Below are 26,973 nucleotides of genomic sequence, written 5' to 3'. Positions count from 1 at the left end.
GATGCTTTATTATAGATTAGATTAAAGTAAGCAACAAGTACAGCTGAACAATTAGCTGATTAATCGATTAGTTGATTGACAAAAAAGTAATCAGAAAAACAGCTTCTCAAATATGAGAATTTGGTCTTTTTCCTTTTAATTACTGTAATAATTTAAATCTACTTTCAATGGGTGGACAAAACATGCATCACTTTGGGCTCAGGGGAATTGTCACGGCCATTTATTTGGATCTTTTCTGATATTTTTAAACCAAACAATCAGTCCATATTGATATACTAGCCAAGATAGATAGATAGATAGATAGATAGTATTTTTACAGTGTGGTATTTGTAGTTTTATTTAAGTAAAGGGTCTGTTTTGGTTTTTACTGCTCTTTACAGTATTTCCTATGCTTTGCGCGCGCCCCCGGGAACGCGCATCCAAGCCGGGAGCGCGCGCGACGAAGGGGCGGGGCCGCGCGGAGTCAGCGCAGCCAGGGATGAGAAACTTGTCCCGGATATTTACCTAACTATACCTGGCTCTTGCGACGCGCCCCGTCCCGAGGTTTCCACCGCGGACTGTCTGAGGACCATGAACCGTCTCTGAAGCGGGACGACCGAGGTACACATATCTTTATTTTGTCTTTTAAACCTTCTCTTCCCCCTCCAAAAAACAGAGGCAGCAGTCACTTGGCCAAGTTGTAGTTTACGAGCACTGTCGCGGTTGGAGGAAAGTTTGCCAGTGAAGTGTTCCTCCTTTTGGGTGTAGCTGTAGAAAAACTTCAACAGGTTCCTTGTTGGCGCTGCGGTTCAAAGTACAGCGAGGTCACGGCAGAGTTCATTATCGACAAACTGGGACAGTCGGGCAACAGAGACATGGGCCTAATACACTGAGATAGGCCCTGTTTATTCATTGGTATGTGTACGTTTGTAGCAGAGGCCATCTGTGCTAGGTGTTCCTGTATCCTACACTTGTATAGCTAATGCAGAAATATGTTAAAAGTACCATAAAGTTAGATTAATTTCTTCATCTGTAGCTGTCATGTTGGCAACATACTAGAAATAGATGCAAGATGCAAGACACCCAGTGAAGTCATACCTCTCCACATCCACATGAATCTGCCTTTAAATGTAGCATTGACTTGTAAATTCATTAGAGGCCTGCCTGTGAGAGGGGTCATTATGGAAAACAAGTCACCAAACTGGGACCAGCTCTGTTTTAATGTATTCAAAGTGTGTCACTGTGTTCAAACATTAACTCAAACACTTTGTGTCCTTTCAGAATCAGTGCGAGACAGGCCGGCCTGGATCCAATAATCGTTCACCTGGAAAACCAAGACAGGACACATGTATGTACACGTCGCATGCATAAAGATGCACACACATATACACATGCACACACACTAAGCAAAGCTGGGGTAAGTTATTGGCTCCGAGCATGCATTAGTAGTGCGTGTTTGTGTCCCTGCAGCGGCTGGTCTGAGATCAGTTGTAGTGTGTTGTAGATGGGCGTGTTCAACTCTGAAAATGTTTAACATTCTTATCATTCAGCTGCCTGCGAGAGGCGGAGAGACGCAGAGGGAGAGCAGCAGGGAGAGGGAAGGGACATGTTCAGACCCAGGCCAAATAATAAAGAATTACACAAACACACACACACACACACACAGTCACTCCTTCGCATTCATGGTGCATTACTCACTGCAGCCCGATGCTCCATCCAGCACATATATTACTCACCACACAATGTCATCCTGAGGGAGGTGCTTTCATTGGAAGACAACAGCCTGGAAACATCTGACACTGTTTTGGTTGTGTGTGTGTTTGTCTACGTGTGTGTCTCCAGGTCCCCACTCAGTGACGAGCTGAGGGCAGGGTGTTTGTCTTGAGAGGGAGGCAGAGTTACCGTGGTAACAGACATGCCAAAACCGGACCTGCTTTGCCTAGTTCAGCTGCTGGACGGCACTATCGAGACCTTCAGAGTCAGCGTGCGTAACACACATACACACCCAGACACATGCACACACACTGTTTCCTGTGTGTCATTATGGAGATCATATGTTGCTCCTATCTGTCTCTGTGCTCTGCTAACGATCATAGCGTCAGTGCACGGTACAGTGACAGACTACTCTTTCCTATTCCCATCGATCCACATCTCTTATTTAACACCGTGACCTTGGTTTGAAGGACATCCTCACCTCCTGCAGCTCACGCAGCTTTTCACACTGAAGTGCCTTTTACATGATCAGCATATCATGTCGTACACAGCCTGACAGCACACACACTGACAGGCGTACACACGCAGAAAGGCAATCACAGATATTGCTTTTTAGGACAGCAGCTGTGTGGCATCTTTATGTGAACGCAGGGAGAGCGCTGCGGTTGTTTCCAATATTAAACCCCTCATTATTCTTTATTTTACAGCTGCTGAGTTTCATGTTTGGATAAGCTTTATTGCTTTACAGATTTTCACTGACAAAGAATGTGTTTTTTTTTTAAGGGAGGCGCGGCCCGTTTAAAGTGCTCCGATGTTGTGTCCACACACATCAAAAATGACTGTGTTTTCTGCTGCAAGGACTCACCGCTCGTCATCGCAGTTTACAGTAAACATAGTGCTCTGTGATGTGAGTGCGCTTCCGGTAATAGAAAGGGTGGAGAAAGTGTAGATGCGGGTTATCCCTCAGAGTGATTAATAGTTAAACTACAGAGTGTTGTACTGCAGATGGAAATCATATTCTCACCTGGATCGATGCATTATTAATCCCTTCTGTCTTATTCACAACCATTTTTGATATTTAATGGAGCGGTCTGTGAGATTTAGGGGGATTTAGTGGTGTGTAGCAGTGAGGACTACAGATTGCAACCAGCTGAATCTTCTCCTGGTGAGAATTCTCATAGTGTTCATTGATCAGGAGGTTTTAACCAGGAGTCAAATTATCCACGGATGTCTCCTTCTCTCCAAAACAAACCGACCAGGTGACTAAAGCCAGTAAAAACACTGAATAAAGCATCTTCACGTGACAAATCAGTGTTTCTCCTGCGCTGTTTGACACGTTGGGTACAGGCCGCTGTCCAAGCTCCTGCTAATGTGTACTCACCTTTTTCCTCTGATAACGTAAGATCCAGACGTTCAGGAGGTTTTTTTTACCAGGATCTGAATTATCTACAGAGGTCTCCTCCTCTGCAAAACAAACAGACCCGTTGATTTAAACCAATAAAACACCAAAAAAAGCACACTTAAATCACGGAGGAGCTGCCAACTACGGTGGCTCATGCAGACATGCGAATATCCCTATCTAGAGCCAATGTTTGGTTTGTCCGTTCTACGCTACTGTAGAAACATGGCAGTGCAACATGGTGATCTCTGTAGACAAGGACCAGCTCCTTATATAGATATAAACGGCTCATTTTAAGGTAACAAAAACACAGCAATTCTTATTTTTAGGTAATTGTGTACGGAAGAAAACATACTTTATATATTATATCACATTGCTGCTAATATATCCTCCTTAATCCTACACACTGGACCTTTAAAAAAAAAAAACTGACGGAGACACAATAATTTTCCCTATCAATACATTAAAGGGACGCTTTGCTGATTTTCATCCAGCTTGGTATCATAATAGTGTGGAAAGTATGTGTAAATGAACTATGTTAAACTCTCCTCCACCTTGCAGGCACACCCATCTCCTGCTTATTTGCCACTGAAAATCTGCCGGAGGACGTGTAAGCAGGGTTGTTGCTCGAACTACTGATTCGGCTTCCTCAGTTTTGTACACCTGTTGCCACCTGTGACGCAAAAGCCATTTTTTGATATGAACTGTGGACAGTGTCTGGAGAATCAGGTCCAGATCATCGTCTGTGTAGCACCCAACAGGAGACTGTCTGTGTCAGAAGCGTTGTCACCTGTTGGAAGGTTGCCTAAATCTGTTTGGTTCAGGCAAGGGGTGGTGCCTTGGTAAAGCGAGCAGAGGGCAGGACATTATATGGATTACACCGCAGTCACGTAGGTGGTTCGTAAGTTAGTCATAAACAAACAGAGTCTTTTGCTGTTCTTGAATTTGTCTGATTTGATCTGCCCTTACGGACAGAACTTCCCGAATCACATTTTTGACATTTTTGTTGCCGTCTTAATGTAGACAACCTGTCTTTTTCACCCTTGTATGTTTGTTTTTTTCCGGTTTTGTGTGAGCTGCATGATAGAAACATCATCAACACGCCCACTCACTTGCTGTGAATTCTACAGACAGTTACCTGCTCTTTTCACACATGAGCTCAACAGGGGAGCTGGCAGGGTAAAGACTGTTTAATGTCCGATCCAGCTGATTCTGACATTTGCATTCTCACATGCAGCTTCTCCGGATAATACCTAGATAATGTCAGGTTTGCAGTGCATGTGTGAAAGCAGCTAAAGAGTGTAGAAGCGGATTGAGAGAGACAGAGTGGCCCAAACTCAGATCAAACTGTAAAACAAAGCAGTGCTGATCAAACCATTCTGTCTGTTTCTCACCTCAAATGTCTTCCGAGACATGTTGTAGCTTATTGTTGTACTGTAAAATGGGATTGTATGTTACCAGCTGGCCGACATATTGTTTTCAGAAAGGCAACTTGCATTACGTCACCCTCCCGAGGAAGCGTTTAATGGTACTGTGCGGCACACTGGGTTCTGATAGTTGTAGGTTTTCTACCTCTTGAGCAAAAGCGAGTATTACTGCCCTTTTCCTCTGTTTTCTGGTGTCATGTAGCACCAATTTCAAAAGTATTGGCGCCTCTCTGCTGCATAGACAGCCTAGTTTTGTTGTCGCCAATGAAAATGAAATAAAAAGTCAACCCCAGTTTTACTCTCATGTGGCATTCCCATTTGCTACATTTGCATTTTCCAGGGTGGTGTCTGTTAGACGTCTGCTACTAACAGTCTGGCACCGGGTCACTACCTTTTTATAAGACCCTGAGCTCACCTGAGTGCTGTGCGTGACCACACCTCTGTCCTCAACACAGAACAATAAGAAGAAAATAAGAAAAACCAGGCAGAGGGTAGAGTCTCTGCAGAAAAAGACACTGTCACACACTCCTAGTGGGTCATGAGAGATGACTGAGAGACATCACTTCTGTGTGAGTCCATAGTTTTTTAGGAAAATCCTGCACTGTATATCTTTGGGCATTGCTGCAACACATGGCACGGTATATTCACATGTACAAATACGCAACCGGTAAATGTCACTCAAAGTTTTGGCTGATATTAATTTTTGTTTGTTGTTTCCAATCTTTCAGAAGCAAGATGAAGGTGTGGTTCTGTTGGACACAGTATGCGACCACCTGGGCCTGCAGGAGAGGCAGCTCTTCAGTCTGCAGATCAGAGAATCCAGCACAGCCATCGCCACAGTCACAGCCAACACACACTCTCCTGTGAGCTCACTGTTCATCTGCTGCACATTCGAGCTGGGATTGTAATGTATTGCACTCGCTGATTGCCGTTTAGGCGATGATAACCACAGGGTATGCTTACATAAATGTTTTTTTTTAGCCCCAGTTAGCCATTAAACTTAATGAATTTCTTTCTCTCAGAGATGGTTGGAGCCTGAGAAACCCTTGAAGAAGCAGATAAAAGGTATCTGGCTCATTCTGGCTTGCAATCATTCACTGTCTTCACTTAGAAATTACTTCTTTAGACAAATACATTTTAGTTTTGAACTATATTTCAATACATTTATAGACAGGAGGCGTAGGAGAGAAGAGGATTGAGGTGAACTTGCGACTGTATGCCATTTCTCTGCAGGTCTTGCATCTCCCTTTTATCTGAACTTCAGAGTGCGATTCTTCATCTCTGATCCTAACTCTCTGCAGCATGAACAGACGAGGTTAGTATATGTGCCTCTGTTATTTGTGTTTTTGTAGCAGTCATATATCACCAGATATTGATCTGGAGAAGTTGTGTGACTCAGAAAGGATCTTTTCGCTGGGATTATGGAGAGAAATGAAGGCGTGGGTTGGTGAAGTTCCTCTTGTCTCGTCTCTGCAGGCACCTGTACTTCCTCCAGATCAGGAGTGACATTAGAGACGGACGGTTAGTAAAACACCAACTCCACCACCACATCCCCCTGTGCACAGTTTGTGTTTAGCCGCTACAATGTGTAATCATGGCGTATGATTGCAGGTTGCAGTGTCCGCTGAGTGCAGCTGTAGTGTTGGCCTCTTACGCCGTGCAATGTGAGTTCCATCTCTTCCTCGAGAAAACAAATGATTAATGACTTAATAATAACTGAGTGAGTAATTAGTTCTGTTGAGGATGCACTTGATAAGCAACAGCTCTCTGACAGAACCCCAGATGTCACTGTGTAAATATGTGGGTGCTCAGTGTCTCTTTCCATCACCTGCAGCGGAGATGGGGGATCACTGTCCGTCACGACTTCCTGGTTACCTTTCCAAGTGCCACTTCATTCCTGAGCAGGATGAGGACTTCCTGTCTAATGTGGAGGATCTGCATCCACAGCACAAGTAATTCAGACAGTTCATTACGTCTAGTTGCCGTTGACCATAGATGTATAACAGTAACTTGATACCAGACTCCAGGATGGTGCCTATTCAGTCCAATGGAATGCTCGCCTGATTCACATCAAAAAGATTTTTTAGCTATCGTGTTTACTTCTGGGATATGCGGTCCACTGAAAATGCGTATAAGTGTTTCTCCCGCTGGCTCCGCCTCATTAGGCCCAGACGCACTTAATCAACACCAAAGAACTAGTTGTGACAAAAGCTTGTTGCATCGCCTCTCGTCGCCGGTGTCTCAGCCAAAAGGTTGCACCTGAAGGCACCACAAAGACTACAGCCAACAGCCAACTATCAGCTAGCACGTACAAATAACACTCCATATCAGCAGGTGGTGTTAAGCTGTATTTGTCATTCAAAAAGGGAACCTGGAAGACCAACAGGATGGATTCAAGATGCTAGTTAGCCAGTGAGCACATTAAAAAAAACAACATATGTTGAAAGAACAAATGATGTCTACTGTGCGCCAGCAAGCAATTACACAAGCAATTACAAACTGTTTCTGCTAAAGAGCTCAATGGCTTAAAAAACCTAATCTTACCTGATATAACAAGTTTGTTTTGACCTTCGTCTTGGCTTTGGATGTTTGTTTGCTTTCCTCACTTCCGTTTCTCTTCATGTGCACTGAGTTGAACGACCAATCAGAGTGATTTAATTTACCGACAGGCTCTGCTGTCTCCGAAAAAAGCAGACAAAGGCTGACAAGTGCCAACGGTGCGGGACACACTGCAAAGACTAGTTGCTCACTGGCAGCAGGATATTGACCAATGGCTGACTGTCGGCTTGTTGTGCGAGGGCCCAGAGACTTTATGTTGTGATGATGTCACGGAGTAATAAATCGCTTTTCTCGGCTCACAGACAGTTTTACAAATATGTAGCCTCCATGGATGAAAAAATCATGATAGAAAGTCATAATTCATCTTGTTTGCAGTTTGAGGTGTCCTGTCAGCGGTTTTACAGATTTCTCTTTTATAATGGTGGTCTATGGGGACGAGGCTTTTTGGGCCCTGGGGGATTTTTTCGCTGCAATATGGCAAGTGGCCACTGGAAAAAAACTGGAAGCAAGGCTGAGTGACTAGGGGTAGGCAATACCACAAAATTTGATTTCGACCTGAAGAAGTGGCTCACGTATTTTCATGTCGGGTAAAGCAGTGTGTCATGATGTCTGTTTCAGCTAATGATGACCAATTACAGTTTGAAAATGTAACAATTACCATTGCTGACGATCTGATTTGACTAAAGTATTAATTTCACTACGATACAGATATTCATTGTCTGAGTCTCTCTGAACAGACTGTCAGTGACCTCTGTCTCTGTGTCGGGAGTCTCGATTCTGAGGAATTTCCCTCCTCCTCCCTTCTTTTCGGTTGCAGCTCCAAGTTCTGCTAGCTGTGTCTTTTTTTGTCTATTTCATTAGTCCATCGCTGCTATTATGTGTTGGATTTAACTAGTCAGGATGTGCGCCACGGTATGCTGCTTCTGTGCAACGTTGTTTGCACACAGTTTTACTCTTAAAATACAAAGAGGAGCAACGTAGCAGAGAGAAAGTAATCCCCTTTTTGGTATCAATCCTGTTGAAACAATGATCAATCTTAAACATGAAAATGCAGTATCTCGAGTATGAATGTTCTGGCATAGACCCACCCACAACTACCAACTTCGAACAACCAGTTTGTTGTGCAGCTGGTTCCTGGTGTTGTATGTGATTCTGTGTGTGTGTGTTCCCAGGGGGCTGAAGCAGAGCGAGGCAGAGCTGTGTTTCCTCAACACAGCACGGACACTGGAGTTGTATGGAGTTGAGCTCCATGCTGCCATGGTAGCGTGATTTTCTTGCTTAAACTTTACATGTTAACCCTCATGTTCTACTTTAACTTCCCCTGCATCCATTTTATTCCTCTCATGTGAGACACTTTTTGTCACTCCCTCATTATTCTGTCTCTCAGGACACTAACGACGCCCCACTGATGGTGGGTTTGGCCTCCAGCGGCGTTGCGATATTCTGTAATATGATTTGCTCCAGTTTCTTCCCCTGGTAAGTGATGATGGCGCTAATTAATTACACATGTTGTTCATGTGGTTTTTTTTTTTTTCTTCAACCGACTTTGTTCTTCACATGTAGGGGGAACATCATCAAGATTTCATTCAAGAGGAAACGCTTTCTTATACATCTGAAACGTAAACATGTGAGTCCCTCGACTGTTTATTTGTTCTTGATAGTTTAAAGATCTGCTCTGGACTTGTTGCTGCTTTTAATTGCTCCACACACTCCGCTGGTAAATCTAAAATGTAGACTTCATAGACTCCATTGTTTCGTGGACTTTAACATGAGGGTCTATGGAGACTGAGTCATTCTCGGAGTCAACCTCAAGTGGCCATTTAAAGAACTGCAGTATTTGGCACTTATGCGTCGGCTTAATCTTTCTGCCTTGGAGGTTTCTGGTTGGTTGAAAGTTTGAAGTCTGCACCTTTTTTTTTAGTGCTGTGATGTAATTAAAGCTAAAATTAGGACATAAAAATGTATACACTGTCAGTTTTTAACAAAATTCACAAGCCTGACTACTGCATGGTCTGCATAGATGTGAATGTAGCGCTGATTAAGTTGTTCATATTCACAGTTTTGGCAGCTTGTCTTTGTGTGTGACAAGTAATAAATCATTCATAAGAAATATGATAAGATCCACCCGAGCAGCTTAAGTTAGAGTGTGACCTTGAGTATCTCAGTTGTAAAGAACTCTGACATTATAAAGCATTATTTTAAAAGAAATGGAACTCTGTATGTTTCAGGGGGAGACCCAGGATTGTGAGGTGTCTCTGATTCTGCCTTGTCCCAAAACCTGTAAGAACCTGTGGAGGTCCTGTGTGGATCATCACTCCTTCTTCAGCTCCAACCGGACTGCCAGGAGCCCCAAACACAACAACAGCACGGTTCAGTCCTACAAAAAGCTGATAACACAACACCTGGGTCTCAGCAACAGTAAACCTGAGAGGTAACTGCGCCTGTATGTGTTTTCACTATAGACAGTTTGAGACATGTATAGCTACAGACATATTCTGTTTGTAGCGTACACGACACGCCACTACAAACTGCAGCCACCGCTAGTACAAAACAATCCCCCCAATGCAACAGCTATCTAAACCCTGCTACCATGCTACACTGCAGTGAATAAACAAGATCAAATGTAGCAATAATCCACTTTATAATTCATAATATATGAGGATGTGATTCACCTTATAATGAGGATTGACTCGCTCTTGGAGCCAGCCTCATGTGGCCATTAGAGGAACTGCAGTTTTTGACACTACTATATTGGTTTTAATTTTTAGCCTCAAAAGTTGCTGCTTTTTATTCACACGTACATTGTTGTGATAAGTCCTGCGAATGTTCTATCTTTTCCTTTCTAATTTGCAGTGGCCCAGTGTGCCAGCGTGTGGTGGGAGGGATGGTGTGGAATCCAGTCCTGCGGAGGTCGATTTCATCAGAGTACCTTGAGACCAAGAGTCTGCCCTCTAGATCGCCCCCAAACACCCCCAACTGGTAAGACATGCAGGATCAGTCACACTTTTTTTATAGGGCTGTACAGTATGGCCAAATGCAATATTTAAATAGAAGGAGCTACAATTTTTTGACAACAGTAAAATGTGCCACAACACACCATTATAAATTAAGCATTGGGGTGCCACAGAGATGCCTTCGAATCATATTCCAGATGTAAGGGAACATCCTTCTTTGGTACAGACCCCAGCAGAACTGACATCATGATAATTTTTTCTTGTGTTACCACTTAAATTACAACCCGTTTCGCATTCGCAATATCTTTCAACATAATTGCAATGTGATTATTTTTGCATATTTTGCAGCCCTTCTTGTTTCTTTTTCACAAACTCAGATGGTGTCATCTAATAAAATCCTATACTCGCCTTCCCAGGCCACTTTGGTCTGCAACGTTTTCGCATTTTGTTCCAATTTCTTTGTTGTGAAGCCCAGATGTACTCATATTAGGCAGGGAAAACTTGAACAAGATTTATTTGAGATTATAAATACGACAGGTGAAGTCCTTCTAACTTACATCTTGCTCAACCTGATGTCCTGTTCTTATAAGCTCACATGTATTGCACAATTTTACATGCTACAACACCATATGCCACAATGAAAAATGTATTGCAATCCCAACCTACACAGCCTTCACACGCGCCACCAATCTCTTTTTGCCATGCGCACAAAACGGCCTTACGGCACTGTACCTGTCGTAAATAACAAATTATAGCTGTATTCTTACACAGAAATAATAGTAAATATAAACATAACTGTAGCATAATCCACTACCACACACTATTTAGAATATATTCTCATTTTATCTCTGTAACAAAGACTTTTACACTTGGTTTTGAGCAACCTGAATACTGTTTTTTCCCTCTGCCAGGCGAAGTCCTCGAGTTCGCCATGGCATCCGTAAACCTCGCCCATCCTCAGTTGAACTTACGAATGACCTGAAAGACATGTCAGAGGGGGAGGACGTCTTCTACACATACAGAGCATCTGTAAGCAGCAGTAAGGACAGTGAGGGAGACGCTTCACCGCATCAGTTAGTATCAATTACAACAGGAATGTGTGTCTGTCTGTCTCTCTCAGTTCAGTGGGAATTTTATTATTGTTATCATATTTGAAAATCATCTGTTAATCTACAAATCACTGTGAATAATCTCATTATTTCATCTCTTTCAGCCTCTCTGGCTCTTACAGCCAGGGCACAGATGAGGCTTTGTTACAAATTGATGACAGTATAGGAGAGGAGGATGGTGACAACAGCTCACACAATTACCATAAGGTCCGTTATCTCATCATTGTCATCTCTACATAAGTGTATTATTGTAGATCCAGCCATGTGTGTGCATATGTGAGTTGACTGTGAGTGCTTGTGTGTGTGCAGGGCGCTCTCGGCGATGGCGACCTGATGCTGATATGTATCGCCCCCGATCATGACGGCAAGTTTGGCTTCAATGTTAAAGTGGGTGTCTCTCTTACGCTCTTTGTGTGTCTCTTAAACACTTAAGGCAACCTTTTATGTTTTTCTGTTTAATTTATTTACACACACATTATGTTTTGTGTTGTCACTCCTCCACTTTTGCTCCATTTAATTTCCCAAATCCTCCCAGGGTGGGGTGGATCAGAAGATGCCGCTGTCCATATCCCACGTTAAACCTGACTCCCCGGTAAGAACGGACTCGGATGTGTTTGTGTTTTGACGGCCTGGTTTCTCCGGGTGGTGTCAAAATAACGTTATGATCAAATGTCAACACAACACAGGTATTTTGAGACATAGCTGTAATGACTGGTCAATTCATTTACATGTTGCTTGCCAGAAAAAAAGCATAATATTATGATATATATTTAAACATTGTGTATGTGTGTTTGTGTGTATAGAGTGGTGCAGGAATGAGTCCTAAACCCAGAAAGAAGTTAGCATTTTAGTATTCCCAGTTCCTTTGTCTTGACGTCAGTGGGTTTTTTGAGTGGCATTTGAATTAAGGTCCGTGGTTACCTTTGTTCTAAAACATAAAATACGTCATGAATTTCAAAGCTTTTAAGTGTCTTCAAAAAAGACCGGTGCTAACAGGTGGCTAACTAAGACTGCAGAACGTCATCACGCTGATCATGGCTCTACAGCCTCGTTGTTGTGGCGCAATAACACACATCAGCCGTGTTGACAGTGTTTGACAGTCTCAACATGCTTTATCAAGATGAATGTCAGGTGAACATTATTGCCAAACTGTCAAGGATAATACATTTCAATAATGAATGAGATCTAGGTCTGAGCTTTAGACTGAAATATAGATTGATGTACGCTGTGACGATTTCAGCTGTGAAATGACCCTGTGTTGTTTCTAGGCGGGTCGATGCGAGCCCAAACTCCTGGAGGGAGACCTGGTGGTGCTCATCAACGGTCGAGACATTTCCGAGCACACACACGATCAGGTTGTCATGTTCATACGAGCCAGCAGAGAGTCGCACTCCAGAGAGCTGGCCTTGCTCATCAGACGTAGAGGTGTGTGTTTGATGACAAACAGCTGAGGCAGCATGTGATCCAAGTGTGCGCACTGTTGCTCATGCTTCTATGAATATTTATCACAGCCTTGAACCCTCCTTGGATTCCAGGTCCCGGCCGGGTGGCACCCCTGCTGCAGTTGCCCCCTGCCCTCACGCTCACCGGCCAGTCACAGGGAGACAAGCTGTCACCTGGCCAGTCGGAGCGGGTCACGACACTGGAGGAATCAATGAGACAGCTGGAGAGAAGCATACAGTCCGGCACACTCTGTTTCCACTTTGAGGTATTTAAAATACAGGTGGGAGCTAAACAGCAAACGGGTCTTTAAAGTGTATTTACAAGTTAAGCAGGATTTAGTTCATCCCACTGAGTTACTGTGGATCATAATGAGCCTTTTAAGTGCTGTTTTTCAGACAGATGTTGGCCCTAATCTTCACTCGGATTCCTGACAATCTGAAACAAAAGATGCCGTCACTGGGCTGGAATGTGTAGTTTTTCTTTGTGTATATTCCTGTGTGTGGGTTAAAGCACATGCATGTTTGTATGCTTTTAATTTCTAGAATTTATACAGGAGGAAGCCTGGTCTGACACTAAACTGTGCTCGGCTCCCTGAGAACATGGACAAGAATCGATATAAGGATGTTTTACCTTGTAAGTGCTGCTTATTCTGACTGTCTGTGTGTCTGTGCCCCACCGTTCGTCTCTTCTCTACCTGGTGCCACCCACAGCTCTGTGCTACCTTCCTAACCTTGATCTGGAGCTCACCGCTGTAACACCTCCTGAAATTTAATTGGTTTAGCCTGCGGTGCGTCGACGGCTCTGTTGTGACCCTCACACGCTGCTATCCTGCTCTCCTTTCAGATGATGCCACCAGAGTGGTGCTTCAGGGCCAGGAGGACTACATCAACGCCAGCCACATCACGGTGCGCATCACTGATAGGAAAATGACTGTCTTGTCCCTGTCTGACATTTAAAGGGAGCAGCGTGTAGGATTTAGTGGCATTAGCAGTGAGGATTGCGGATGCAACCGGCTGAAACTTCTCCCATTTGCTAAACAGGAACTCCCGATTAGGATTCCTTTAGTGTCGGGCTGCCCCTTGAAAGTCAGAGATTCAAATCATCAGTCAAGCAGTTGTTTTCTGTCAGTTAGTGTGTGGTGTATTTCAGGGAACATTTTGGTCCCTACTTTTAGCTTCAGAGTGAGCGCTCCTCGCATTCATGCTGCTCTTCTGTACAGGTAGCTGCGTAGACGGAGGCAGCTGCCCAGAGGAAGAGAAGCTTTTCCTGGTCAGGCTCTGAGTAACGTTATCTTCAACCTGCTGCGTAGAAGTGGTGAATTTCCAGCTCACAGCAACTCATTGAGATATAGTCTCTGGCTTTAGTTCAGTGGTGTTTATTATGTCTTCAGTTTCTGATAAGGACTTTAGTTGTTCTTTTATCTCAGACATGTGTTAGGATGTTACATACCTTGGCGTGTTTTGGCGGAAACTTCCACCTTCCTCACAAGTATCACTTGGTGGTGGTTGTGACGCGTCTTTATCCGCTGATCTGTCAATCAGCTGATATTAGGGAGGTGTGACCATCCAGCTAGTGACACCAAGTGAAACATGCCAAGCTATGTATCATCCTAACACATGTCTGAGATAAAAGAACAACTAAAGTCAGTCTCTGGCTTTGTTTGATGTCTAGCATCGGCAAAAAATGTTGCACATTTCTGATCCATCATGGAATAGCTAGCTTCATCGCTACATTACGTGAATATCACTGGGACCCTGAACCTTGTGCTGAACCCTGTTAAAACTCTTCAATGAAAGAAGGAATGAATGATCAAATATTCATATTGAACAGCCAAATTGGATTAGACTGACATAATTCTGTCAGGTATAGCCCTTCTTTAGCTGTCATTGTTCAGGAGGTTTTTACTATGAGCTGAATCAATCAGAGAGGTCTCTTCCTCCCTAGAGCAAATGGACCCAGGGGTTAAAACCGGTAAAAAAACACAGAGCAAAGCAGTTTTATGTTTAAAAAAATTGGTGTTATTCCGATACCGCATGTCGATGGATTGCTAACTACAGTGGCCAACACAAACACTATCCAGAGTTAGTGTTTGGTTTGTCCATTCTGAGCTACTGTAGAAATATTGTGTTGCAACATGGCGATCTCCATAGACAAGGACCCGCTCTGTATGTAGCTATAAACTACTCATTCTAAGGTAACAAAAACACAACAATTCTTATTTTCAGGTGATCATACACTTAAGAAAACGTACATACATTATATTTCAATATATCCCTCCTAAATCCTGCACCCTGTACCTTTGATATAAACTCATCTTCTGTGTGTTGTGTGTATCTCTGTGTGTTTATTTGTCTCGTAGGTGGCGCCCCCAGTGTCTGGTGTATGTTTACGTTATGTCGCGGCTCAGGGTCCGTTGCCACAGACCTGCACTCACTTTTGGCAGAGTGTTTGGGAGCAACAGACACACACCATCATCATGCTAACAACTCTGACAGAGAGGGGACGGGTATACATGCGTTCATACTTTAATGCTGTTCACACTTTCGCGCAGGAATGGAAATGAGTAGAGGGATTTGAAATTACACAGCTCAATATCAGCAGTGCATTTACACAGTAATTATTGTAGCACATTATTACATTCAGTTTTGTGTTTTATTTGAAACATGATTACTGTAATTACAAGGTTCAGCGGCGATGTTTGCACACAAAAGTAATAAATTGGCACAGTTGTGACTAATTACAGGGTTTCACAGTGTGGAGAATAGCTAACTGTAAAGTGTGAGCAGGATGCTGATGAGAGAAATAATTTGAGTGTGAGGAAGACACATCCACACAGAGACAGAGGCAGCGACATATCAAGGTCTCGTTGAATGAAGATGTCTCTGTCCTGGCTGTTGCCTGGTAACCAGATGCTTTCATTAATTGATCATTTTCATGATATTCGTCAAGTGCCCTGAGTTTCTCTCCTCTTGACAATCACACACACACACACACACACACACACACACACACACACACACACAAACACACACACAGAAATTGACAATCAGTTCACATCCTGCTCTTGATGAATTGCTTTTGTTCCTCAGACTGCCGTTTGGAGCATACCACGCTGTTGAATACGAGTTTGATCTCATGAGAGCAGAGCGCGGCTGATGTAGCAGCCACCGCAGCGGCACTGTAAATTGTATCCTGACAGATGACTCATGTCACATGTAATGTAATTTCTCTGTGATGTCACACGCTTGCAGACCAAGTGCCACCAGTACTGGCCACATCCACCGGAAGTGAAGGATTACGGACACATGCGGGTGAAGTGTCACTCTGAGGAGTGTAACCTGGCGTATGTGACGCGGCAGTTCACTCTGACACACACACAGGTACAGTAGCAAATAGAGCTGCAATGATTAGTCCACTAGTTGAGCAACAGAAAATTAATTGGTACCTATTTTGATAATTGAATGATCATTTAAAGGAGCAGTGTGTAAGATTTAGCAGCATTTAGCAGTGAGGACTGCAGATTGCAACCAGCTGAAACCTCTCTTGAGTGCTAAGCGTGAACTACTGGTTAGAATTCCTTCAGCTTTCCTTGTTCAGGAGGTTTTACCTGGGAGCCGAATTATCCCCAAAGATCTCTTGTTCAAGTTTTTTAAATGTAAAAATGGGATGCATTTCTTGTCTTAACATTTCAGTTAAGTCAGTATTTTGGGGTTTTGGACTTTTGGTCACCTTAACCTCTGGGACACTATTGTCAGCATTATTTTTTACTGTTTTATGATCTTATACAGGCCAAACAGTTAATCAAGAAAATAGTCTGCCATTTAATCGATGAAATTCATCCAATTCACACCTGATTTCATATCCACATGAACCCTGAGCAAAGCATCACCAGTGGTCACACAACACGGATCTTTTCCATTTGAATGTTTACAGTGACATGTACCATGCTTGTGCCATATGTCACATAACAGAGGTCACCACAGGCAGCAAACTATCTGCAGCCAAACTACAGTCACCTCCGTGTGGCTGGCGTGGTCTGTATGTTTGCGTGGGTGGACACGTGTGTTAGTGTGTATTGAGGGAATAGTCCGGATTTATTTGAAGTGGGGCTTCATATTTTACGCACCTGAAAAAAAAAAATAAAGACCAGTTTAAATGTATGCTATTTTTGCCATATCCACAATCCATGGAGTCTCTTTCCCAGTGGGTCCGACAGTATGCCTTTTGGGCAGCCTCTTAAATTCTAATATCAGACATCTCCCAGAAGTGAACAGTTGCATACCTCTAGAGAAAATAGCCTACTCACTAAAGAATAAGATACACTCTTTCTATAAAATATGGCAACCTTATTAATTATATGAAAAATCTCCCATCCCATATGACTGAATGACTATTTTTGCCACACTAGTATTATAAAAGACCATGCAACTATGGATAAGACTACCCTATCTCTTAAACCCCCCACCCCCCATTTTTATTGTTCATTCATTCATTTTTTTCCGTAACTGCTTATCCTGTTGGGGGTCACGGGGGGCTGGAGCCTATCCCAGCTGACATTGGGCGAGAGGCAGGGTACACCCTGGACAGGTCACCAGACTATCACAGGGCTGATACATAGAGACAGACAACCATTCACACTCACATTCACACCTACAGCCAACTTAAAGTCACCAATTAACCTGCATGTCTTTGGACTGTGGGAGGAAGCTGGAATACCTGGAGGAAACCCACGCTGACACGAGGAGAACATGCAAACTCCACACAGAAAGGCGGGAACCCACCCTGGCTTCGAATCCACCATTTTTGTAGTGTAGTATTTAATTTCATTAGTTACATTTTTTATTTGCATTGTTGTGTGCCAGCTTATTTCATTGTCTGTTAATTCATTTTTGAAACGTTGGTAATATAAAATTGGTGTCCTAATCTATCTTCCAAGCCACCAGACTCCTTTGACAAAAAACGTAATTTTACCTCGCAGAACACGGGAGTTGCTGGTCCTCTACTGCCTCGATCGTTGAGTTTGTTTGTGCCATTGTGTGATTTTGGTGTTTTCAAGGGTTAGTTTCGATTCACGGAACTCACGCAATAACACAAACTAACGAGTCGATAAAGGCAGCGATACACCAGCAGCTCCTGTGTTCTGCAAGGTGAAATTACTGTTTTTGTCAAAGGAGTCTGGTAGCTTTGAAGAGAGCATAGCTAACGGCTTTAATCCGTGAGTAAAGCAGTGATAATATCCTTAATTCTGAATGATCTTAAACAGCTTCTCAAAATTGGGTTTGTGGTGACCACCATCTACTATAGGTAATACACAGACTATGGATAAATACCTCATACAACCGCCCTTCAAAAAATCCAGACCATTCCTTTAACTGTGTGTATTTGTGGCCGGGCATTCTGAGGAGTTAACCTGATTAAGTTTAAAACACTTTTGTATGGAAGATAATCAGATTAAATTAGCTGCTTTCCACATTGCCTTCCACAGCAAACAGGTAAGTAAACATATAATGCTCAGGGAGGCATGAAGTATGAAGGCACACACATGCATACACACAGATACTGCTGTGTGGGCCCATCTGTTCCTCTGGCGGAGCGAGTTAATCCCTGCATGGAGTCACAGGCCACATGACCATTATAAACTCTAAACTCAGCCATTCTCCTCCCCGCCTGTCTTTCTGTTTTTATCTTCCCGTGTCCCTCACTTCTCGGTGTCACCCACTGGTCACGTGCAGTTTTGTTCTCCTCACCTGCTCCGCTTTTTCCACGACACCCTTTTGTTTCCTCACATGCTGAATCTTGTCAGAGTGTTTGATCTTGTAGGGCTGCCTAGTCAGTCTTACGTGGGTGTTTATTCTCCTTAGGGATTACATGGTTATCATTTTAAATTCAGGTTATGAGATACTTAAATTCCCTCTGTGTCTATTTGCCTTTATTTTTAATGTGTGTGTGTGTATGTGTTAGCGGGGTGAGGAACGTGCAGTCACACACCTGCAGTATGTTGCGTGGCCCGACCACGGTGTACCCGATGACCCTTCCGACTTCCTGCTGTTCATCAGCTCGGTCAGGGAGAGGAGGAGAGGTGAAGAGCCACTAATGGTACACTGCAGGTAACACACACACACACACACACACACAGGGTGTACTCCAATTGAACACTGCCGGCATGTTCTGTACCCGCCTCTACTATGCACTTAATACTGTGTTTGTTTTGAATTACAGCGCTGGTATTGGACGGACAGGTGTTCTGATTACCATGGAAACGGCCCTGACTCTGTTGGATCAGGGCCGGCCGGTGTTCCCGCTGGACATTGTCAAAACAGTGAGAGATCAGCGAGCCATGATGGTTCAGACCACGGTACAGATAAACAGAACCATTATTAATGCTGCAGTGATTGTTTTTCTCCCTTATTGTTATTTTTATTTATTGCATCATGATAACCTGGAGTTTTTTAATTATCATAAGGTTCAGCTGATTTGTCGTATACATGTGGTCAGAAACTTTAAGGTTTCTACAAGAACATGTTTACATGCCTTAATGTTAAAAAAGCACTTTAATTTCCTCATACTGTCTGTGCTGGAACACCTGTATTAACCCTCTGCCTGAAACACACCGTTTTAGCGCCACTCTCTTTAAGCCCTGCTCTTGAAAAAAGCGTAATAGCTTCAGCAGTCACAAGTTGGGTATTTATTTTCTGCAATAATCCAAAATCCAATAAGAAAATCCCATCGGCCTCTTGATAAAGGAACCAGGGTGACGCTAACTTCCACGTTGACTGAAAAACGTCATCCCTGCAGCACTCTATTGCAGCCAGGGCAATGACTATAACAGAGAACAGCAGCAATTTTTACTGTGGCAAATCACCAATTAAGGTTTCTCAACACAAGTAGACATGTTCCAGCAGGAGTTTGATCCGAAATCAGGGAGAACAACATCAGCAACCAAGATTACATGTTTCCCTGATGTTAGCATGTAGCTACATGTACTTAAACGGTGTACCTGCAGCCAAGGGAATGACTGTAACAGAGAAAAGCTGCACCTGCTACTGTGAAAAAACACCAGTAAAAGCTTCTAAACATAATGGGACAACTTCCAGCAGGAATGTGATCCGAAATCGGGGTAAACAACATCAGCGGAGAAGCCCTTTACTGCAGTGTGCAGTTCAGGGCTGTGCTCAACATGGGCGGAGTCAAACATTGACTGCTGCCCTGTGTTAGCAAGTCCGACCACATTACCTGCCAGTTAGCTGGCCAGCTGCTACCCCGCAGTTCCTCTGATCTGGTGGAGAGTTGGGTTTTCAGGGTTTTCACATATTTATTTATTTGTGGCAGCCTGCCATGATTAAAACATGGTTGGCTACTACTGTTGGGTTATTCATTGCAGCACACTCACAGCACAGAACGTACTCTGTGCACAGACAAAGGAGCAGCAGAACACTAGGAAAACGTAACCATTTATTGCACTGGGTCTAAAAGTTATTTTCTACTCGCAAACTCCTCCTCTCGTCCATTGATCTGATCAGCTCTGATCTAAACGATTGATCAAATATCCATGCTGCGATTCAAAACTCTGCAAACTGCAGCTGAGGAAAAAACAGAAGAGTTCCTGCATTGCGTTCACGGACTGACAGAAACCTCTGAGTTTGGAGAATGAACACAGACTGATACACAACACAAAAACAAGAAAATAAATTTAAAAATAGAAGAAACCGAAAGTTAGCGACCACCCCACCTGCGTCATCAGCCACCACACATGGATAGTAATACTGTGTTTGTGCTGTCTGAATACGAGCTACAGTCGCTAACTGAATGTCTGTCGCCAAAGCTGCTGTCTGCTCTCCTTTAAGTTGAGTAGTCTCACAGGCGGGAAAGAGGTGGAGGGACCACGGGGTGTGGTACGGTCCGCCTCCAAGTAATATGACAATGGTAGCGTTGAGCACTGAATATGATAAATTTACACAAAATCCCTGAAAAAACAGACAAGACATCCACAGCTCTTCATCCAGGATTATGTGGACACTGGAGAAAAACCAACAGAGGGCCGTGGGCACAACCCCTGCCAACCGCCTGCCCTCCCTCTGGTTCTCTGGCAGAGGAGCACAGCCTGAGTCAGAGGGGCTTGCTGAAGGCGAGAGGAAAGCCAGGACCCACAGAGCATGTTGGAGAACCAGAGGGAGTGTGGGAGTCAACACACCCCTGGATGGCTCTTTTCTCACCCACTATGACTGCCCCTCCAGCCTTGATAAAACCTCCAGCATGCGCCATGAGCCCTTGCTTGAATCTTAGCCACCTGGCTTTATCCCACAGCCACTAAGCTGCGTCCAGCTGACCAAGGCTGGAAGAGTAAGAGGCTAATTTGCAATAGCGTCCTTGTTTCTTAATATGCATATTCTATAATATTACAACCACACTGTAGTGTTCGTAATTAATTACTTCATGCAGTATTGATGTCCACTTTCAGGTGGTGCCATTGAGTTAAGTCAAACGAGAAGGGCCGCGTGCAACCTGGGCGGAGTTAAGTGTTTGACTCTGCCCACTTTGAGTCCCAAATCGAACTGCACATTGCAGTGATGGGTTCTTCATTCACAACTAAGTTTACATGTTTCCCTGACGTTAGCATGCAGCTTCATATAGCAGTGAAGGGCATTAGGCAGATCACCATATAAGGAAATCCAGCCTGCTATGATGTCATACTGTAGCTAGAGTAGAAAGGCTGTAGAGTATTCAGAACTGTAGGAAACCTTGGATTTTACTCACAGGTATTGCTTCTCCGTACTTTTACCTCATTATTTGAAACTCTGACCACTTTAAATATGAACATCCTTCACTGAAACACTATAAGACGCAAACTACAGAAAAGCATTACAGGTCCCCTTTAAACTAGCGCCTTGTTTTAGTTCGTTAAAACAAAAAAGGCTTGACATAAAGTGGGATACACCCACAGAGAACACTGTTGAGCAGTGCTATTTAAAGTTTCCAATTAACAGAAGAGTGCAAGTAAACAGCAGTCGCAGTTTGAGAGGTGCTTTTTTGGTCTATTTGTTTTGTTTTCCTTGAACATGTATGCACGTTCACATTGTAGTCCGAAAATTGGCCTCTCTTGGCTCAATTCAGGCTGTTCAAATGCATGTATTTATTTTAAAAAAGAACTTTTTTATATTTCATCAGGCACACTGCAATTATCATGAAATGTCAGAAATTTGGTTTCATGGAGTCAGAGCTTCTGGAAGATTAAAAAAATCTGTCAGTTGATCTAAAAATACCGTATAAAGAATGTAAGGAATTTTGATTAAGAAAGGAGACTTCACTTCACTGTGCCCAGAATTACTTTATAAAGGCCAATGTCCCAGTTTTTGACATCTGTGAGGTCTTGTCATCTTTAACCTTCATTAGTTCACAGAGACGTGGCTGCCACAGTTTTACAGTGATGGCTGACGAGCAGGAGCAGGCGAGCAGAGGTTGGAAGCTGCTCTCTGTGGCAGCTCAGCGGTATTTGTCGAGGGAGAGGGAAAGTGTTACTCATTGCTTTGATAGGAGGTAGTGCTGGGAATATGGCAGCGCTCCAGTCACAAGCCTGCTTCTAGGCCAGTGCTGCTACCACTATCACCCTTATTGTGAAAGGAGATCCAGTCCCTGAGGCTTTTACTCTCTGATGTTTTTGTGCTGATGGAACGCTTCCTCAGGTTTCCCCTCATATGTTTGTGTCCCTGACTGTAACGGAAAACATGCGCAGAGGACAGACCTTGATGTGAAGGAGCCATATGTTGAAGGATAAGGCTGACATTATTCTGTATTTTTCCTACTGTCAACAAATCCCATGAAAAAAAACAAATGTGTTAGTCTCTCAATACCTTCCAGCTTCTGACATTACAAATAATAAAAAATAAATAAAATAAAATAAAACTAGGTCACAAATACACAGTTGACCAATCTCACCACAGGGTCCACTCGGTTTCTGATCTGGAGCTTTCGATCGTATCCCACAAACTTCCTCAGCAGATGGAGTTTTATTTTTAGCAGTTCTAGCAGCATGGTTGTATTGATGGCAATGTTGGTTAGTTGGTTGGTCCACTGCTTTGGATGAGATGGAAATTTCACAACTACTATTGAGTGAAGTTGAAGACAACAAATCCTATTGAATGTGGTGACCCTCCGCCTTTTCCTGAAGTGCCATCATGAGGTTCACATTAGTTGTTTAAGTAAAATGTCTTGACAAGATATCGGACTGATGGCCATGAAATTTGGCACACATTTATGTCCCCCATCAGGTCAAATTATTGAATTTGTCCAAAACTTTGATTCATGACCAAATATCAGCAAAACTAATGACACTCCCATCGGCTTCAGCTGCACTTTGGGTTTAGTGCTAATTAGCAAATGTAAATGCTAACATGCTAATCTTAGATGTTGAACATGGTAAACATTTGCTGCATTAAAATGCTCACAGGAATAGGCCGTATGTACACCCTCCTCTTGTGGTATGCACGACCTTGTAAGTGGAACTTTTCCGAGAGCATGGTCATAACCATGGATAAAGATGCTACGTTCAAATGGAACTCTTGAACTTGTGTTTATGACATGGGAAGTCATGCATATGAAGTCGTGAACTCTCAAATTTCAACATACAAAGTCAAGAATACCACTTCAGGGGTGTGTTTATAAGGTCACTTCTAGTGAACATGGTAAACACGACCCCAGACCTTGACACAGCATTTGAGGTGTGCCCCCGTTCATTCTAATTGAAGTTGCTCAGTTATTGTACCAAATTGATCAAATCCTGATATTGAAACAAGTCGACTTTTCTGCAGTTTTAACACTCAATTTATCCACTGATTTACAGACATCTCTTTCATAGTCTAAGTCTATGGGAAAAAGTATTTTTCAGCCCCATGGTGTCACGTGACGGACCAGGACGGAGTAATTCCACTTTATGCCACTATGTAAAATTGGCTTCAAAGCCTGGGACTATCCCTGCTGTTAGCATGACTGTACTCTCTTCACATTGTTTTATAAAAAGGCTAAAACAGCTGCAATTTTTATCAAATGTTACTCCAGCTGGGGGACCACAGGGACTACAGAAATGAGTTAGCATTTTGGCACTCCTGATTCCCTTGTCTCAAAGTCAATGAGTGCAATTACATGGATGTGAATAACCTGTTTATGAGGCTTATCTTGATTATCATATTCGGGATATGGTGTGTAAATTAACACAGAGATTTATACTCCCCGTATACATCCCGGTTACTTTCAGAGTACTCCAGCTAGCATATTCTGGTTTCTCATAAATTAAATATGGTGTTTACAAGCTCAAATACATACACAGGATATTCCAAAACCCGTTCATCAGGAGTTATTTATGTCCATGTAAACGCACTCAGTGGGGTTTTTTGAATGGATTTCGGTACCTGTGGTTAACACACGCTTATGAGACTTTAATGTTTTGTTCTATGGCATAAAACACGTCAGTAAATACCCCCCTTGTGAATTGTGAAGCTTTTAGAAGTCTTGAAATATTGGTTGCAAAAAAGTGGCTAAATCATACTGATAAGGGCTTTGCAGCCTCATTGTTGCGGCGACGTTAAGTCACGTGACCATGGTGCATTGCATTTACGCTTCAGACATGATAAAAGTGGTGTTCATCTGTGAAGATTATCTTGCTGAACACAACTGTGTAATATCATAAGCTTTTGTTTGCCACCAAGCTTATTTTCTGCAATCACCCAAAACCTGATGGAAAAATCCCAGTGGCTTTTTGACGAGGGGATCCAGGGTGATGCTAACTTTCACATCAGCCTGCAAAAAAAAGTACACTCTGCACTCTGCTTTCAGCCACGTGTGTTATGTGTATTTGTTACTGAGTGCTGGCTCATTGATACGTTTCAATAGCTAATAGTTTTTGGACAACAGCAGAGCACTATGGCACAGAAGAATACAATGAAACAGGCTTTTGGTTTCTCAGGCAGCACCTGTTAGAGGACCAGTTCATTATTGATTTGTTCTTTTCATAGAATGTAAGGCGAAATAAAGAAACTAATCAGTGCTACCATTTAAAGAACAGCATTGTTGTGTAACTGCTGGTAACACTTTGTATGTTGTGTGTTTCAGTGTCAGTTCCAGTTTGTGTGTGAGGCCATTCTGCGAGTCTACAAAGAGAAACAAAAGGGATCTACAGCACCGTAGCCCAAATCAGCAACAGGACCAGAACAGAACAGACACACTTAACGTTTCAGCCTCACCTCATTGCAGGCGACTGCCACGGAGGGACTATAGCAGATTAACCTCTGTCACCGCCTCTGAGACTGGTATACAGACTGGATAATGAGAGTATAACCAGCTTCAGAGCACAGCTGTCTGTGATCTGTGTAGCCTAGATTCAATGTGGGAGTATGAGTCTTATACCTAGTCGGCCTTAGTGTTTGCTGATAGTGCATTAAGCTTGTAGAGGCTGCGGTCTCCATAGAGACTGATGTAAGACTGGTGTGAGCTGCTAATTTCTGTCCAAGAGGCCACTCAGGAATGTTGCCTCTACTTATTAAGCTACATGTGCCTTAGACTGACGCCTCCCAGTCGATGGATCGAACGGAGCGGCGGAGGCAGACCTGGATCGTTATAATCTGTAGTTCATCTGTGTGTCCAAAGACGAAGAGCAAGGCAGGCTTTAGATCACTACAGCAGATACTGTAAGGTCATGGTGATGCAGTCCGCCAGAGGAGCACCAAACCCCACTGTTCAACACTCTTAAATTATTAAGACACTAAATAAACACACTGATTTATACCTGTGCGTCTGCTTTGTAATTTCCTTTGATAGCGAACATCATGCATTAGATCATCACATGAGGATGTGTCACTTTGTGTCTTTAAAGCCTCTGTACCTTTTCACACTTCCTCGCAGGATGAAACTGCTCACTGAAGTGAAGTCGTCTGCTTATTTAACCTTAAGCTGAGTGCCTCTAAAGCTGGCATCATATCAGTGAAACTAACTCGCCATCACAAATCAGCCCAAACTGTGTCTGGTTAGGACAAAATGTTGCTCTCAAAGAAAGACACTATAGCAATATGTAATACTGCTGTGAGGATTTGAGTATCTCTGCAGGTTTATATTCTTTTATGATGATGCATAATTCATCGTGTTGCTATATGTGTGCTCTCCTTATTCTGTAGTTATTTTTTCATACAGTATAATGCAGGCATGAGGAGCTGGTATGCTTTTTACAAAGTAGGACGACTGTTGCTACAAAAATATGTGAGAAATTGATGCAGGAGCTTTTTATCAGTCGTGTCCAGCAGACTGATGCATAGAAACCAGCATCTGCAAGAGGTTTTGTGTAAGAGATGCACATCTGAGGGTTTGAATGTGAAGGCGGTGAGGTCATATTTTCAGTCTACAGTTAAAGGGAAACTTTGGTGCTTCTCAGCCTGGACCATATTTTCCAATGTGTTTGTTTCTAAGTGCCTAATGGAGATAACCATTTTTTAAATCAGTCCAGTGCTGTAATGTTATCCCTACAGGCAGTCATGCAACATCAGTTTATGTTCATTGAAAGTGCTTGTTTTGCCACTTTAACATTATGGAGAGGACTCTACGCAGAAATGAAATGTTTTTTGTTTCCTTTTCCTGGCTGTTACTGTGACCAAGTCTCGTTAAAGGAGAATCTCGTGAAATCCCGTGAGAGGTGACTTGTTGCAGGAAAAACAGTGGAAACATTAGTGAAAATTGGAGAGAAGATTGCCAGTGTTTCCCCGAACCTAAACCTTACCCCAAGCCTTCGCCATATATCCAGCAAGGAGGGAGCTACACGTTAACGTTAGGGAAATGCTGTTTGATGGGAGAGCATGTTTTGATACAACACCAGGAGGAGTTGTGTTGGAGTACAGAGAGCACAGCATAGTGTTATCTTAAAGATTTTCAATGTCATACTTTAGAGAAGGAGGTAGCGTTGTGCCAGAGGACTGTCTTCATCAGTTGACACTCAAGGAAAAAACGCAGGTGCTCTTGAAGGACAGGGTCAGCACATGGAAAGAAAAAATGAACTTCAGGCAAGGTGCTTCGGCCCTGATGAAGATCTTAGAGTCGAAACCAGTTGGTGTTTTTACTTAAGCAGCCGTGTTTTTTTGAATAAAGGCTTTCATTTGTTCCATGTTCTGTGACATTCAGAGCGAGACTTCTCCTTAGGAGAGACATTTAAAATAAAATTGGAGCCTGTCAGTGGCAAAAACAAGCATTTTTAGTGGATGTAAACGTAGGGCTGTGCAATTAATTGAAATATTATCCAAATCACAGGAGCTGCAATATTTAAGAAAGGTAAAATGAGTCACAGCATATCATAAATGAAGCATTGTGGTGCTACAGAGATGCCCCAGACTACAAATCATATTCCAGACATAAGGGAA

The 26,973-nt window shown here is 43.0% G+C and overlaps 1 protein-coding gene across 2 annotated transcripts; it reads left to right on the top strand.

Moving 5' to 3' along the window:
* The first annotated feature begins 433 nt into the window (after positions 1–433).
* On the top strand, positions 434–25,357 carry ptpn3 (protein tyrosine phosphatase non-receptor type 3). Of its 2 annotated transcripts, XM_049582564.1 has the most exons (27): positions 434–600; positions 1,261–1,327; positions 1,822–1,963; positions 5,247–5,381; positions 5,541–5,583; positions 5,752–5,833; positions 5,995–6,039; positions 6,130–6,182; positions 6,353–6,470; positions 8,250–8,337; positions 8,465–8,553; positions 8,641–8,704; positions 9,306–9,508; positions 9,931–10,056; positions 10,943–11,104; positions 11,245–11,347; positions 11,450–11,527; positions 11,676–11,732; positions 12,409–12,565; positions 12,676–12,848; positions 13,126–13,216; positions 13,427–13,488; positions 14,943–15,089; positions 15,835–15,963; positions 18,545–18,690; positions 18,803–18,938; positions 24,686–25,357. In XM_049582564.1, exons 3-27 carry the CDS (start codon positions 1,895–1,897, stop codon positions 24,758–24,760), a joined length of 2,631 nt encoding a protein of 876 aa, XP_049438521.1. In that variant the 5' UTR covers positions 434–600; positions 1,261–1,327; positions 1,822–1,894; the 3' UTR covers positions 24,761–25,357. The 2 variants fall into 2 exon arrangements, with proteins under 2 accessions (XP_049438521.1, XP_049438522.1); XM_049582565.1 differs by lacking the exon at positions 14,943–15,089.
* The last annotated feature ends 1,616 nt before the right edge of the window (positions 25,358–26,973 follow it).

The sequence above is a fragment of the Epinephelus fuscoguttatus genome, linkage group LG8, assembly GCF_011397635.1.
Source record: "Epinephelus fuscoguttatus linkage group LG8, E.fuscoguttatus.final_Chr_v1".
NCBI lineage: Eukaryota > Metazoa > Chordata > Actinopteri > Perciformes > Serranidae > Epinephelus > Epinephelus fuscoguttatus.
This window is presented reverse-complemented; position numbering and strand designations above follow the sequence as displayed.